The sequence below is a fragment of the Crinia signifera genome, chromosome 6, assembly GCF_055691185.1.
Source record: "Crinia signifera chromosome 6, ASM5569118v1, whole genome shotgun sequence".
Taxonomy (NCBI): domain Eukaryota; kingdom Metazoa; phylum Chordata; class Amphibia; order Anura; family Myobatrachidae; genus Crinia; species Crinia signifera.
This window is the reverse complement of record NC_139222.1, coordinates 224066920-224080688: the sequence shown is the minus strand read 5'-3', so window position 1 is coordinate 224080688 and position 13769 is coordinate 224066920. Positions and strand designations below refer to the sequence as shown.

Sequence of the window (13769 nt, the reverse complement as noted above, 5' to 3'; positions counted from 1 at the left end):
GTAACTGGACAGCAGCTGATTGGCTGGTGCATCCACACCTTACACTTTATAACCACTTTACCAGTCTTAGTACATCGGCCCCTCTGTGTGTTAAGTATATGGCGATTTCACGGAAAGTTATCAATCACTTACTGTAGCAAATTAGCTATTTTATTCTATAAAGCAGGCATGTCCAATCTGTGGCCCTCCAGCTGTTGTGAAACTACACACCCCAGCATTTCTTGCCCGGTAGGCCCTTCTGATTCTTAGCCACACCCTCTTTTGCATGTGGGCGTGGCTTGCTGCCATGGCGTCAGTTACTATATCGACTGTATTAGCTGACCCGGGCCCGGCCGGCTGTAGGCTGCGTGAAAGCAGGCTCGCTCAACCTGCGCTGTATCTGGAATCTAGGATGACGTCGGCGGGGGAGGAGTATAGCTGCAGCCACTCATCAGTGACGTACCTGCGCACATAAGTGGCGGGCTCCATCAGGGACAGTCACAGTACAGCATCACTGATTTCACTTCCTGGAATCAGTGTGCTGCTGACGCCAGCAGGAGTCTAACTAGACTAGCAGCTGCGCATGGAGCTGCACAGAGATGCCGGCAACACGTTGTCATAGCACAGCTCAGCATTTATGTGTGTAAGTCACAGGGAGGGGGGATTGTGAGTACCTAGAACCCCTCCTGATGGACCACATGTTTTTTCCTAATGCTGACACCTTCTGGTGGTGGGCAGTGGAAACCGGGCAGTGGGTGCACTTAAATAGAAAAAAAAATTCAAATGAATGGGCAGCCAGTGATTTGTTGAGAGCTATCGGCCAATCAGTAGCTTCCCATTCATTTGTATGGGCTTTTTTTTTTTTCTTACAGCATGAGTCCCTGCCCAGCTCTCTGTTCACCTCACAGGCATCCCCTGCAGCTCCCCGGAAGTTGCATGTGATAAATCACATGCAAAACTTGCCACATCAAGTGCCTAATCATGTGTATACCCTCCCGGAGTGTTGCTGGGACAATCATGTCCGACTTCTCCTTAGGAAGTTGGAGGAGACAGAAGCAGGAATCCAGTAGCCTGGACTAGTTAAGCTTAAAGATAGAAAGACACCCACAATATACCACCCTGCTGTGACATCACTCACCTTCTCACTCACACACGACATACTGTGTGGACAACTTCTCCCCATTTCCTGCCCCCCATATGGATATGTGGGGCAGCAATTAGAGAGGAACATGGGGGGTGATGAGCAGACAGAAATGCATGGGGAGGAAGAAGTGAGACATGAGAATATATAGTGACTGGCTAAGAATGGGGATCAGAGATGAGAGCACTGAGGTCAACAAAAAAACTTGCAATCTCTGTACCAGAGCCATGGTTCCTAAATCCTGTGCATTCCCTATTCACTCTGCATGCTTCCTGCCCCTAGCAGGGTGTGTTGTGGCATGGCCCACGGTGCAAAGCCGTTAGGGGTCAAGGGTGCAGTTGGAGGGGGAAGAGGAGAATAGGAGGAGAGAGAGGACTACTTTGTCCATTCTTTTTACCTGCTGCCTCATGTACTGACCATCCCTGCCATGCTTACTTCTTGCCTCAGGTCTCCTTACCTGCACCTCATGTCACCTGTCTGTCTCCCCCTCCCTCTAGATTGTAAGCTCCTTAGAGCAGGGCCCTCCTCCTTCCTGTTCTCACAGCACTCTTGTATTTCAACTACAGCTCTCTTAAGGTGCCCACACACTAGAAAGAGCTGCGATCGTAAGGTGTGCGCATAAATTAGCCTTAAAATCTTTTTTTTCCGTCCTGGACAAAAGATTTCAGGCAAGCACACCTCTTTACCAAAGATTTTTCTTAAGATCCCGTGTGCGTTCCTATGCATCTTTTGTTAAATCTTCTGATCTTTTGTGCAGCACGTAAGATCAGACGATTCAGCTAAAGATCCAAGGGAGCGCGCATCGGACCAAAATCGGCCGATTTTTGACCGATTATCGGTAAACATTGGATGCTATATCGGCCGATTAATCGAAAATCGGCCCAAAAATCGTTCTAGTGTGTGGGCACCTTTACTCATCTACAATCTATACCTGCATCTATTCTCATTCACTACCTTATATCTCAGCTGTATTGTGTACTAAGAATTGTGCTTTAATTATGTTATGTCTAGTTCTGTGTACCCTGTACTGTTCTTTTGTGTTCTATATGTACAGTACTGGCTGGTGCAATCACCATGTGGCGCCGCTGATTGGCTGCCTGGGTGCTGCACAGATCAGTAATTATATGTTCCCCATGTTATTTGTCCCTCATTAGAGTACATCTAGTATATATATCAGTACTGTTACTTGCTGTGTAATCACCATGTGGCGCCGCTGAATGGCTGCCTGGGTACTGCACAGCTTGGTAAATATGTTCCCAATGTTCGTGTCCCTTACTAGACTGCGTCTTGTGCATATCTGTATGTGTGATGTACATCTGTACTGCCATTGTTGCCTGTTATTTGTACTGATAACCCTTTGTATTGCAGTATGTGCATTATTATTTTTAATGTCTGTAAAGCGCCTTGAGTCCTGTTGGAGAAAGAAACTATAAAATAAAACTTACTTACTTAATTACACTGTTGGGCACAATAGCTGGCGACCTGGCAAAGGACATGACTGTTGGTTTGATAGTTATGAGAGAAACAGATAGATGGGGACAGATGAGCATGAGTTAAGGACCCCATACACTAGGCACTTCACCTGCAATTTGGGCTCTTTTCCTGCAATTGCGGCAATCAAAAACAGAAAAAGAGCCAAAATTGATTGTGACAGGCAGCAGATGCGATGCTCGGTCCTGTACGCATCACATCGGAGCCTGCGTGCCACAGGATTGGATTGTTAGACTGCTGCTGGGCTGGCTTGGCTGGGATCGCATGCAAAAGGCTCAAGGGGGATTGTGGGCGACTTTTCCGAGGGGCAAAGTGGCCCTAATGTATGCCCAGCATTAGATAAGAACAGAGATTGGAGATAGGGGGAAGCAGGAGATAAAATAAGAGAGACAGAAGTGGGAGGGGCAGTGGTAAGAGAGAAACAGATGGCGGGGTTAAAGATGGGAAAATGGAAGTAGATAGAGGAACAAAATATCCTTAGCCGGTCACCTATATATTTTAAAACCCACTAGAGTCTAGAACTCGATAAATGCAGCAAAAACGGCCAATGCCCAGTCCAAACTCAGATTAACCCTGTAAAATAAATCCACAGGTAACGTAACGGCACGCCGGCTCTTTCAACATCATGTCAGCATTTTCCATGTTGACGTTCTGTGTGTGTTAACACCATTTTCTCGACAGTAAAAGCACACACAGAACCTCCAGTACAACAAAACCGGAGTCACTTCACTTACTTTAAGTAGAAGCGAGAGAATAGCACTAATGAAATAACATCTGCGGCACGAGGCTCAGGCAGCTCTCCTGAAGAAACCTCCACTTTGATGTGTCTATAAAGTGATGTTTTACTACGCACACAGACCACACACTTACGCTAGTTGTGCACCTGGGGACTTGAGGAAAGGTTTTGCAGGGAACATATATAAAAGCTAAGTTACCTTTTTAATTATCTTCTGACACATTCTTTTTACGGTTGTCTAACATATGTTAGGGATATAGAACTCTGTATAACAAATGTTTTAATTATGCAGCATGCAAGCGTCTTAATTGCATGTGTGCTCAGTGATTGCTTCCCTAATCCTTATATTTTCTGCTAACACTTATGTTGCTGTATGAATAGCATTAGATTGTGCTTTGAGCAGGTTAATGAAACGGCTAATAGTCTATCACCACCATAATGTGCTTTATAGCAAGGATTCCCAACAGCGGTCGTCAAGGCACACGAATAGTCAGAGTATTAGGGCCAGATGTATCAAACTTCAAAAAGTGATAAAATGGAGAGTGATAGACAGCCAATCAGCTCCTTCCGGCCATGTTACAGGCTGCGTTTGAAAAATGACAGGTAGGAGCTGATTGGCTGGCTGTTTATCACTCTCCATTTTATTTATTGGCCGGTGATAAAGTACCAGGCACTCAATCACTTCTCCTTAACACAGCGTCATACAGTACATCTACCCCTGTGTAAGCTGTGTACCGTTATCCTTTAAACTTGGGCTGTGCCTTGAGGACAGTGGATGGGTATCCCTGCTATATACTGTAGCATGCTCACTCTTAATGAAATGTTCACCAATACTCAGATTTAAAGTTGTTATGAGTTATTGTCACAAAATGCATATCATATGCTAACACATATTGGCAGGCTCAGACTGGGCCACCGGGGAGCCAAGGAAATCCCCGGTAGGCCCTACTGATTCTTAGCCACACCCTCTTTTGCATGTGGGCGTGGCTTGCCGCCATGGCGTCAGTTACTATATCGGCTGTATTAGCTGACCTGTGAAAGCAGGCTCGCTCAGCCTGCACTGTATTTGGAATCTAGGATGACGTCGGCAGGGGAGGAGTATAGCTGCAGCCACTCATCAGTGACGTACCTGCGCACATAAGTGGCGGGCTCCATCAGGGACAGTCACAGTACAGCATCACTGATTTCCCTTCCTGGAATCAGTGTGCTGCTGACGCCAGCAGGAGTCTAACTAGACTAGCAGCTGCGCATGGAGCGTTGTCATAGCACAGCACAACATTTATGTCGCAGGGAGGGGGGTTGTTAGTACCTAGAACCCCTCCTGATGGACCATGTTTTTTCCTAATGCTGACACCTTCTGCCGCGACCGTAGGTCCGCCCCCCCCCCCCCCTGAGTGGGAGAGTCAGTGCATGTATGCATGAGTGGGAGAGTCAGTGCATGTATGCATGAGTGGGAGAGTCAGTGCATGTATGCATGAGTGGGAGAGTCAGTGCATGTATGCATGAGTGGGAGAGTCAGTACATGTATGCATGAGTGGGAGAGTCAGTGCATGTATGCATGAGTGGGAGAGTCAGTGCATGTATGCATGAGTGGGGAGAGTCAGTGCATGTATGCATGAGTGGGGAGAGTCAGTGCATGTATGCATGAGTGGGGAGAGTCAGTGCATGTATGCATGAGTGGGGAGAGTCAGTGCATGTATGCATGAGTGGGGAGAGTCAGTGCATGTATGCATGAGTGGGGAGAGTCAGTGCATGTATGCATGAGTGGGGAGAGTCAGTGCATGTATGCATGAGTGGGGAGAGTCAGTGCATGTATGCATGAGTGGGGAGAGTCAGTGCATGTATGCATGAGTGGGGAGAGTCAGTGCATGTATGCATGAGTGGGAGTGGGAGTGTCAGTGTATGTATGAATGGGAGAGTCTGCATGTATGTATTAATGGGAGCGTCTGTGCATGTATGTATGAATGGGAGTGTCAGTGCATGTATGTATGAATGGGAGCAGCAGTGCATGTATATATGAATGGGAACAGCAGCGTATGTATTGTACTTAAATCGGAGAATGCATAATACAGTATGTGTCCTTTGTGGTTATGCCCTTCACATTGATGACCACACCTACCAGTGGTTGACCACACCCCTTCAGTGGGCCCCTGCAGCTACATTTCCCTGGTGGGCCCTTAATGCCCCAGTCAGTAGCGTAGCTACGTTTTGGGCGCCCCCCTGCCGTTAGGGCCCCCCCCCGTCGCTGCCCCGCCGAGCACCCCTACCCCGCCGCCCATGCAAACCCCCCCTCAATCCCCCACAGCCTTACCTATCGCGCTGGTCCCGGAGGCTCCGTTCTTCTGCTGAGGACCACCAGAAAATGGCCGCTATATTGGGGCGGCCATTTTGTGGTGGTCCTCAGCAGAAGAACGGAGCCGCCGAGACCAGCGCGATAGGTAAGTCTGCGGGGGTTTGAGGTAGGGTTTAACTATAGCACCGCAGCCCCCGGCGCCCCCACATGCACAGCGCCCCCCCGCAGTGGCGGGGGCTGCGGTGCTATAGTTACGCCCCTGGCCCCAGTCCTACACTACATATTGGCTTTTGTGTATGGCATTTCTGGTGGCAATTATATTTTAAAAAACTTTGACAAGCAAAATAATGCATCATACAGCTCGCCTCAATATGCCATACAGAGCGAGATGCCTTGTGTGAGTGAGTTGCCAGGTTCTATGCAACTCTCTTTTTTGCTGGAAATGCATCTAAGTTGCAGTAAGATATGCAGCACTTGTATATTTTGGTGCGACTGCATCTGTATATCAAAGACAATGGAGCTTGGCATGGAAAAAACCCCAGCCACTACATGTTAGCACTTACTTTGTCACACATAGATTTACAATTGTTGAATATCAAATGAATCATAATAATCAGGTGCACCCTAGTCCCGTAACATTGTGACTAAGATGCAAAAGATGCCCAGCGTTCGCAGAGTCTCACGTGTCCACCCAAACACTGAAAAGGGCTGTTTGGCCGGAATGCAAAAATGACTCTAATTCTTTGTGCTAGTAAATTCACCATAGACAGCAGATGGGTAGGTAATGCCCTATTCTACTGATTTTTTTTATTTTAAAACTTGTTATTGGCACCACAACGAGTGCTTCCCAGTGCTATTAAGGAGCGCAGAAGGCTCAATATAAAATCTACACTATATTTATTTATTTACAGTTTCTTATATATAGCGCAGCAGATTCCGTTGCACTTTACAATTGTAAACAGAGATAAAAACAAACTGGGTAACAACAGACAGACTTGGAGGTACAGTAGGAGGGCCCTGCTGCAAGCTTACAATCTATAGGGATATAGGAGGGAAACACAAGGAAGTGCCTCAGAGGGTTATGTGTGTGGTACTTAAATATGATAGGCTTGCCTGAAGAGGTGAGTTTTCAGGGAATGCTTGAAAGTTTGGAGGCTAGTAGAGAGTCTTATTGTGCGTGGAAGGGCATTCCATAGGGTGGGTTCAGCCCGATGAAAGTCCTGTAATAATGAATGGGAGCTGGTGATCCGTGCAGAAGAGAGACGCAGATCTTGTGCAGAGCGGAGTGGTCGAGAGGGGAGATACTTTGTGATAAGTAAGAGATATAAGCTGGTGCAGTATGTTTAATAGCTTTATATGCGAGTAGAAGTATTTTATATTGTATACAGTAAAATACAGGCAACCAATGGAGTGACTGGCAGAGCGGATCAGCAGACGATGAGCGTCTTGCTAGGAAGATCAGACTAACAGCAGCAGCATTTAAAATGGATTGCAGTGGCGAGAGTATGTTCTTGGGAAAACCAGTTAGGAGACTATTACAAAAATCAATGCAGGATATAATATATGAAGAAAAGTATTCAGACGCCTGACCATTACACCACCAGGGACTGTAATATAAGTATATTCAAATGCATATACTTTAATATGGTATTGGTCCCCCTTTTGCAGCTACAACACCTTCCACTCTTCTTGGAAGGCTTTATGCAAGATTTTGGAGTGGTGTAAAGGTGGAAATGCAGTTTTATGCAAATAAATGTAAAGTAATTCATTATGGAAACCTAAATGAACACACTACTTATAGGCTAAATGGAGTTATTATAGGAAATTCTGCTGTAGAGAAGTACTTGGGGGTCATCATAGATGAAAAATTTTGTAATAGTGCCCACTGCTCAAGTGCAGCAGCAAAAGCAAACCAGACTCTGGCATGCATTAAAAGGGGTATGGATTCAAGGAACGCCAATGTGATAGTGCCTCTTTACAAGGCACTGGTGAGACCACACTTGGAATATTGTGTTCAGTTTTGGGAACCGCACCTTAAAAAGGACATAGATGAATTGAAACAGGTACAGAGAAGGGCGACTAAGCTAGTTAAAGGTTTCGAATCACTAGAATACAAAGATAGGTTAACCAGGCTGACTATGTTTTCACTGGAGAAACGGAGGTTGAGAGGTGATCTGATTGGTTTGTTCAAATACAGGATTGGGAATCATATGGAACTGGGAGATGATTTGTTCACTGACAAGCCTATACTTAGGACACGCGGGCATGTACTGAGGCTTGAGGAAAATAAATTCCGTACTGAATTGAGAAGAGGATTCTTCACCATTAGAGCAGTAAAATTCTGGAACTCCTTGCCAGAGGGGGTGGTTACAGCAACTACTGTTAATGAATTTAAATTAAAACTGGATACATTTTTGGCCACTAAGGTAATCCTGTAGATACTATATGACTTACTCAAGTCAGTAGTTACAAGTTAGATAGGTTGAACTCAATGGACTAACGTCTTTTGTCAGCCTTGATTACTATGTTACTTACAGTTGACCGTGGAATGTCCAGCAGGAATGAAATTCCACAAACTGTCTAATTGCAAAGGTGGCATCTTATCACTGTACCACGGATGTGATTGAAACTCCTGAATTAAGTAATCTACAAGTGTAGCCCAGTATTTTTGTCCCTATTGTGTAGTACCAAGGCAGATTAAGCCGGGGACCATTCCTCTACCCCTGATATCTGACAACCTCTCCTTTGTTGAGGGTAGGTTACCAATGGAAAAAACTGGGCCGTGGCTTTTCTAAGATCGGAATAGTTTGACTGTGGCCAATTTGTAAAACAACAGATATGATGATTGGGTAGAACATGAATCTCACAAGGGACCCATGTGATGTTTATTGATGGTGAATGTTGAAGTTAGAAAGCCCTGGCTAAAAAAAAAGTTTCCTTTTGATCATGTTAATAGTGGTGCTGTCACCATAATGGGTAATAAACAACCTTAACAATTTTTCCGCACTGTTTACAGCGAATACTGCAAAACTCCATTACAAAGAAATTGTTCAATCCACGTCTAGAAAACTCTTCTCAGCATGCCAATCATTGTGGGCAGCTGTGGCATTTATTCCCATCAGCATTTGTTACACATGATTTGGCTCTTCAAAAGGCCAGTGATAATGAGCAAGGGACATACTTAATTAGATCCCTCTACAGAGTTTAACACCCACACTTATCAACAAATGCAACATGTCTATGGTCTACATTAGTTTGACAGCCAATATAAAGATAGCATTGCTTAATCAGCCATTGTTTGATATCCAGCATGGAATGTGAGAAGCTTGGGTTAACTCTTTCATCTGGTTACCCTGGTAACCAAGATGTATAAAAAAAATGTTTCTGATATAATATAGTAAGATTTTAGAAAGTGATGTCCAAAAGTGGACAATTTCAAAAGTGAGAAAACAGTTGCATAAGGACTCAAACTGTGCAGATATTGGCTAGTAATATAAAACTCCAGAGAAGAAGTACGCGCAGGATTTGCAAGTCAAGTGCTAAACAATTATGTGCATAAATACTGCAGTGGTATTGTGTGAGCCGTCTACTGTTTCTGTCATTACCTTGGTTCTGAGTCTCTGGCATTTTTGGGTCTCTGTGGGTGTCTTGCTTGGTTAATAAAAGCCTACCTCAGTACCGGTACGCATGATATCATTTGAGTTCCATTTCTTTCTGTAATTTCTATTCCAGAAATCTCTTAATCCATCAATGCCATTCATGGCATTTGGAATCAGCGGCATATCAGCGGGGTTCCTGAGTCTGTTACTGCCAGAAACACTTAATAAGCCAATTGCAGAGTGCATTGAAGATTTACAGTCTCCTGCATACCAATTGTTAAACAAGGTAAGACATCAGCGGATATAAAGAAAGGTACATTATCATGGAGACTGCTTGATATGTAGCCGATGTCAATTTACTAGTTCTCCAATACAACCTGCTGTGTCTACGTCGCTGACAAAAGCAGCGCTGTATTGTAAAATCACACCTAAATAGTTGGTTTAATGTACTTTTGATAACACTACAGCAAATTATGCTTAGATGATTAAATGAAGAGATTCCTTTTAAGGGTGCCCTATGTAATCAATATATTGTGCTTAATTGCCTTTGGAATCAAATATATACTTGACATTGATGTATACTTAAAATACTTTAATATCACAATCATTAAGGTACATAGCTTATACTTAACACACATTTACTGTATAGCTTTTTGTTTAAAACTTTATTTAATGACACAGTAGAAAAAACATTATTTTACAAGCCCTTATTGATGTATACTTAATTAAATACTTAACAAATAGGATATGTCTGGAATTGGAGTAAATTCTTTAAAAATAGTCCGATTATCTAAAATCTATTACCAAACATTCATCTTCAGAGCGAAGTGATTTTCTACCTTCCAGAAATATCTCAACTATTATAATGAAAAAAAAAAAGGGTACTTATGTAGTATCTGGGCTGCCGATTTCAAAATCGGGTCGGATCGGGAGATCGCATCGCATCGCATGCGACCATGCGATTCGATGCGATGCGATGCGATGCGATGACCCGATTTTTCCATAGGAATCAATGTTAAAATGGACTGAGTCCATTTTAACATGGAATTCAATGGGAAAAATGGGTCCTTTTCATACCCCTACTATCCAAGTGGGCATGGAGTTGGATATAAACCTGTGGCGAGCGTAGCGAGCCACCGAGCCCGAAGCGTGGCGAGCGAAGCGAGCCCCGCGAGGGGACGAATACCGTCCCCTCGCGGGGCTCGCTTCGCTCGCCACGCTTCGGGCTCGGTGGCTCGCTACGCTCGCCACAGGTTTATATCCAACTCCATGCCCACTTGGATAGTAGGGGTATGAAAAGGACCCATTTTTCCATAGGAATCATTTTAACATTGATTCCTATGGAAAAATCGGGTCATCGCATCCGATATCGGATGCGATGCGATGCGATGCGATATCGCATCGCATCGCATCTGATTGTATGCCTTAACTTAAGGCATACAATCAAAAAATCGGCAGCCCAGATACTACATAAGTACCAAAAAAAGAAATGTATTCAGTGTATTTCAAAATGGTGCATTTCCTTCTGATAATGCCATATTGTACCAGGTTGCCATAGCGAAGCTACCTTTAAGAGGCAGTTTCATGCCAGGGGGATAATGTCTGAAGTACAGTATATAAATTGTATATCATCAAGTGGTGTGGCGGTGTCATACAGCAGGTCATACCGTAGTTCACAGTAGTAATAATAGTGATCACTTTACCACTTAGCAGTCAAGCGTGGATCGTACATATAGAAGGTCACCTTTTTCACCTTTACGTTATTTGCTAAAGATTGTCAGTGTTAAAGTCTTTATCTTCAGACATGACCCACTAAACAGCCATGGTCTTAAAACTGGTCTGCGAGTGCAGAGCTAACTAGCAATAATGAAGTGAAATGCATAATAGAATTTAAACTTTGAGAATTGCCCTTATTGAGTTCTGCTCCCTGCAGGGTCATTTTAATGACTTTAATAAACACAGTTTTTTAAGATACCAGCAATGTTGTTAAAAACAGTTTACAAATCACACAAAAAGGGAACACTGCCCACGTTTTTTTATTTATTTTGATTACTTAAAGCTGTAGAACTGCCGTTTGTGCCAATCCGTGTTATGCCTACATTTTATTTTAACCAGAGTAGTCCTGCTGTAAACTGCAGGTGTCGGTGTTAGGTTTTATGATTAATAACCTGTTAAGCCCCGGTACTCACGGGGCGAGCCGTCCTCAGTGCTGAGCGATGGACTTATGAACGATCACTCAGCACAGACGTGATGCACCCAGCAGTGCTGTGGGCTGAGCGGGGCTTTGCCTATTGTTTATATGCCATGCCCCGCGATCTAGCTGGAAAGCCAGTGCAAACACTGGCTTTCCCTGCGACCAATAGCGACGCTTGGGACGTCACATCGCTATCACTATGGGGCGTACACGGGAAACGGTCATCTGTCAGACCACACTTAGGTCAACAGTCATTAGGTCGACTGGCTCCAAGGTCGACAGGGTTAAATGTCGACATGACTTAACGTCGACATGTGCCAAGGTCGACATGGGTTTGGGTCGACAGTCATTAGGTCGACATGAGTTTTTCACTGTTTTTTTAGCCGACATGTGCCGACAGGCGGTATTTCATGCCCTACCATCCACTAGGGCATGGTGGGAGAATAAAATCGTGTGCCGAGCGCAGCAAGGCACTGTGCCCGAAGCATTGCGAGCGAAGCGAGGGGCTGCGGTTCAACTCCAACTGTGTCCATGTGAACTGTGTCGACATTCGGGTCGAAAAACAGTGAAAACTCATGTCGACCTAATGACTGTCGACCTAAACCCATGTCGACCTTAAATCATGTCGACCTTGACCCATGTCGACCTTGGGGCCAGTCGACCTTCCGGGGTCGACCTAATGACTGTAGACCTAAGTCTGGTCTGACAGATGTACCGATTCCGCATACACACACGGAGATTAGTGCTCCATTTCTCAGCGATCTATTCAGATGTGTATGCCCCTGTCAACTATTTAAGTGGCAGGTTGTACCCTCTAAGCGCTTTATTAATCTGCAGTTATATAAATGTACATAAATGTTAGCTTTCAGTGTCATGTTTATACCGTATCAGCAATCTCCATGTTTACTGGTTAACTGTTTACCATTGTCATCAAAATGCATAGCAAATGCTCTTCACCACTGCTGCAAAACACTTTTATGTAGGTTTTTATACAGGGTTTTAGACGTGTTATGCTTTTTACTCAATTGCCATCGAGCAAGAAAGGCACAGGAGAACAACACAATGATTGACAATGCTTTTATTTCAGCAGGCTGAATTAGACAGATACTGCAGCTACATAGATGAATTATAGTGTAGCAATAGAGCGAATCTATCCATTTTATGCTATGCATTCTCATTACTACCAGTATCCTCTTCCAAAACACACTGACGTTCTTTAAAAATCATTTTTTGACCCATATGGAAAGTGCACATGAATGTTTTTTTTTTTTTTAAAGATAACTAATAGTGCTATTATATTTCATCTCAACATTTTTTTTTTCCATAATTGAAACATGCAAAAAGCAGTTCTCTCTCCCATTTATATTCTTCGTTAATTGCTTTCTCTTTTTACAAGATACAATTGTTTAGGATTTCTCTTTTGGCACTCGGGAGCCAATTCTGTGAGCTGCAATGGTTATGTAACTACAGCTATATTTAATCTGTCATATGCAGTACATAAAATGATTTAGTAATTGCAGCCAGGGCAATTATAGAAGCTGATTTTAATACGTTCTTCATTTTCGCGGCAAATCTGTACATATATAACTTGATTAACTCCCTTGAGAGACCGGTGTCGCCTCACTCATCAATATAGCACAGGACAGAAGCACTCAGGTTAGGCTTGGTACTTGTAGCTATGTTTAGTTGGAAAGTACAGAGATAGTAATTACTGTCATAAGCTTTTATATAGCAGAACCTCCCAAAGTACTTTATTCCTAATCATTGTGTTCCTCAAGCTATATATCATTGTGTTTCCGTAGGTTTTATTTCTTCTTTCTATATCCATGTCATATTAAATTGAAAACCTAAATATATGTATATATATATATTTTGTAATATTGAAACAGAAGAGGATTTTCGGATAAGTGCATGATTTTTCAATAAAGACAAAATGCACTTATGAATTCCATTAATACAAACCTGTTCAATTTAATTTGTTGCAAAGTTGCAGTAAATTAACTTTCGTTATGCAAGATTTGCTGAAAAATCCATATTTTTATAAATATTTTCCAGAAATTGGTTTAGATTTAAAGCTTTTATACATATTGCAGGTTTACCAAGGTCTACACGAGCAGTTATTTAAAAAAAAAAAAAAACCCACTGTACCCAAATAAGTTAACAGTTTGGGGGAAGTGTCATCCTATTGAGCAGTTTACAACATCCAGCGCAGATCCAGTGACCTTGTACGCAGTAACAAAGTAACCAACACATTTGCCAGCATCCAATTCTTCAGCTTGTATGTCAGCTACATACAGTTATTGGCAGTGTTACTATTTTTTCATTGAACCCACCCA

General features: G+C 43.4%; 1 protein-coding gene across 4 annotated transcripts in view; it reads left to right on the top strand.

Annotated features, from left to right (window-relative positions):
- Nucleotides 1-13769, top strand: part of LOC146009024 (solute carrier family 22 member 15-like) — a 297660-nt gene that overhangs the window by 223006 nt on the left and 60885 nt on the right. For all 4 annotated transcript variants that reach the window (XM_083148995.1, XM_083148996.1, XM_083148997.1 and 1 more), the window contains exon 11: nucleotides 9373-9525. In XM_083148995.1, coding sequence (XP_083005121.1) covers nucleotides 9373-9525 — 153 coding nt within the window. The remainder of the gene's footprint in view (nucleotides 1-9372; nucleotides 9526-13769) is intronic.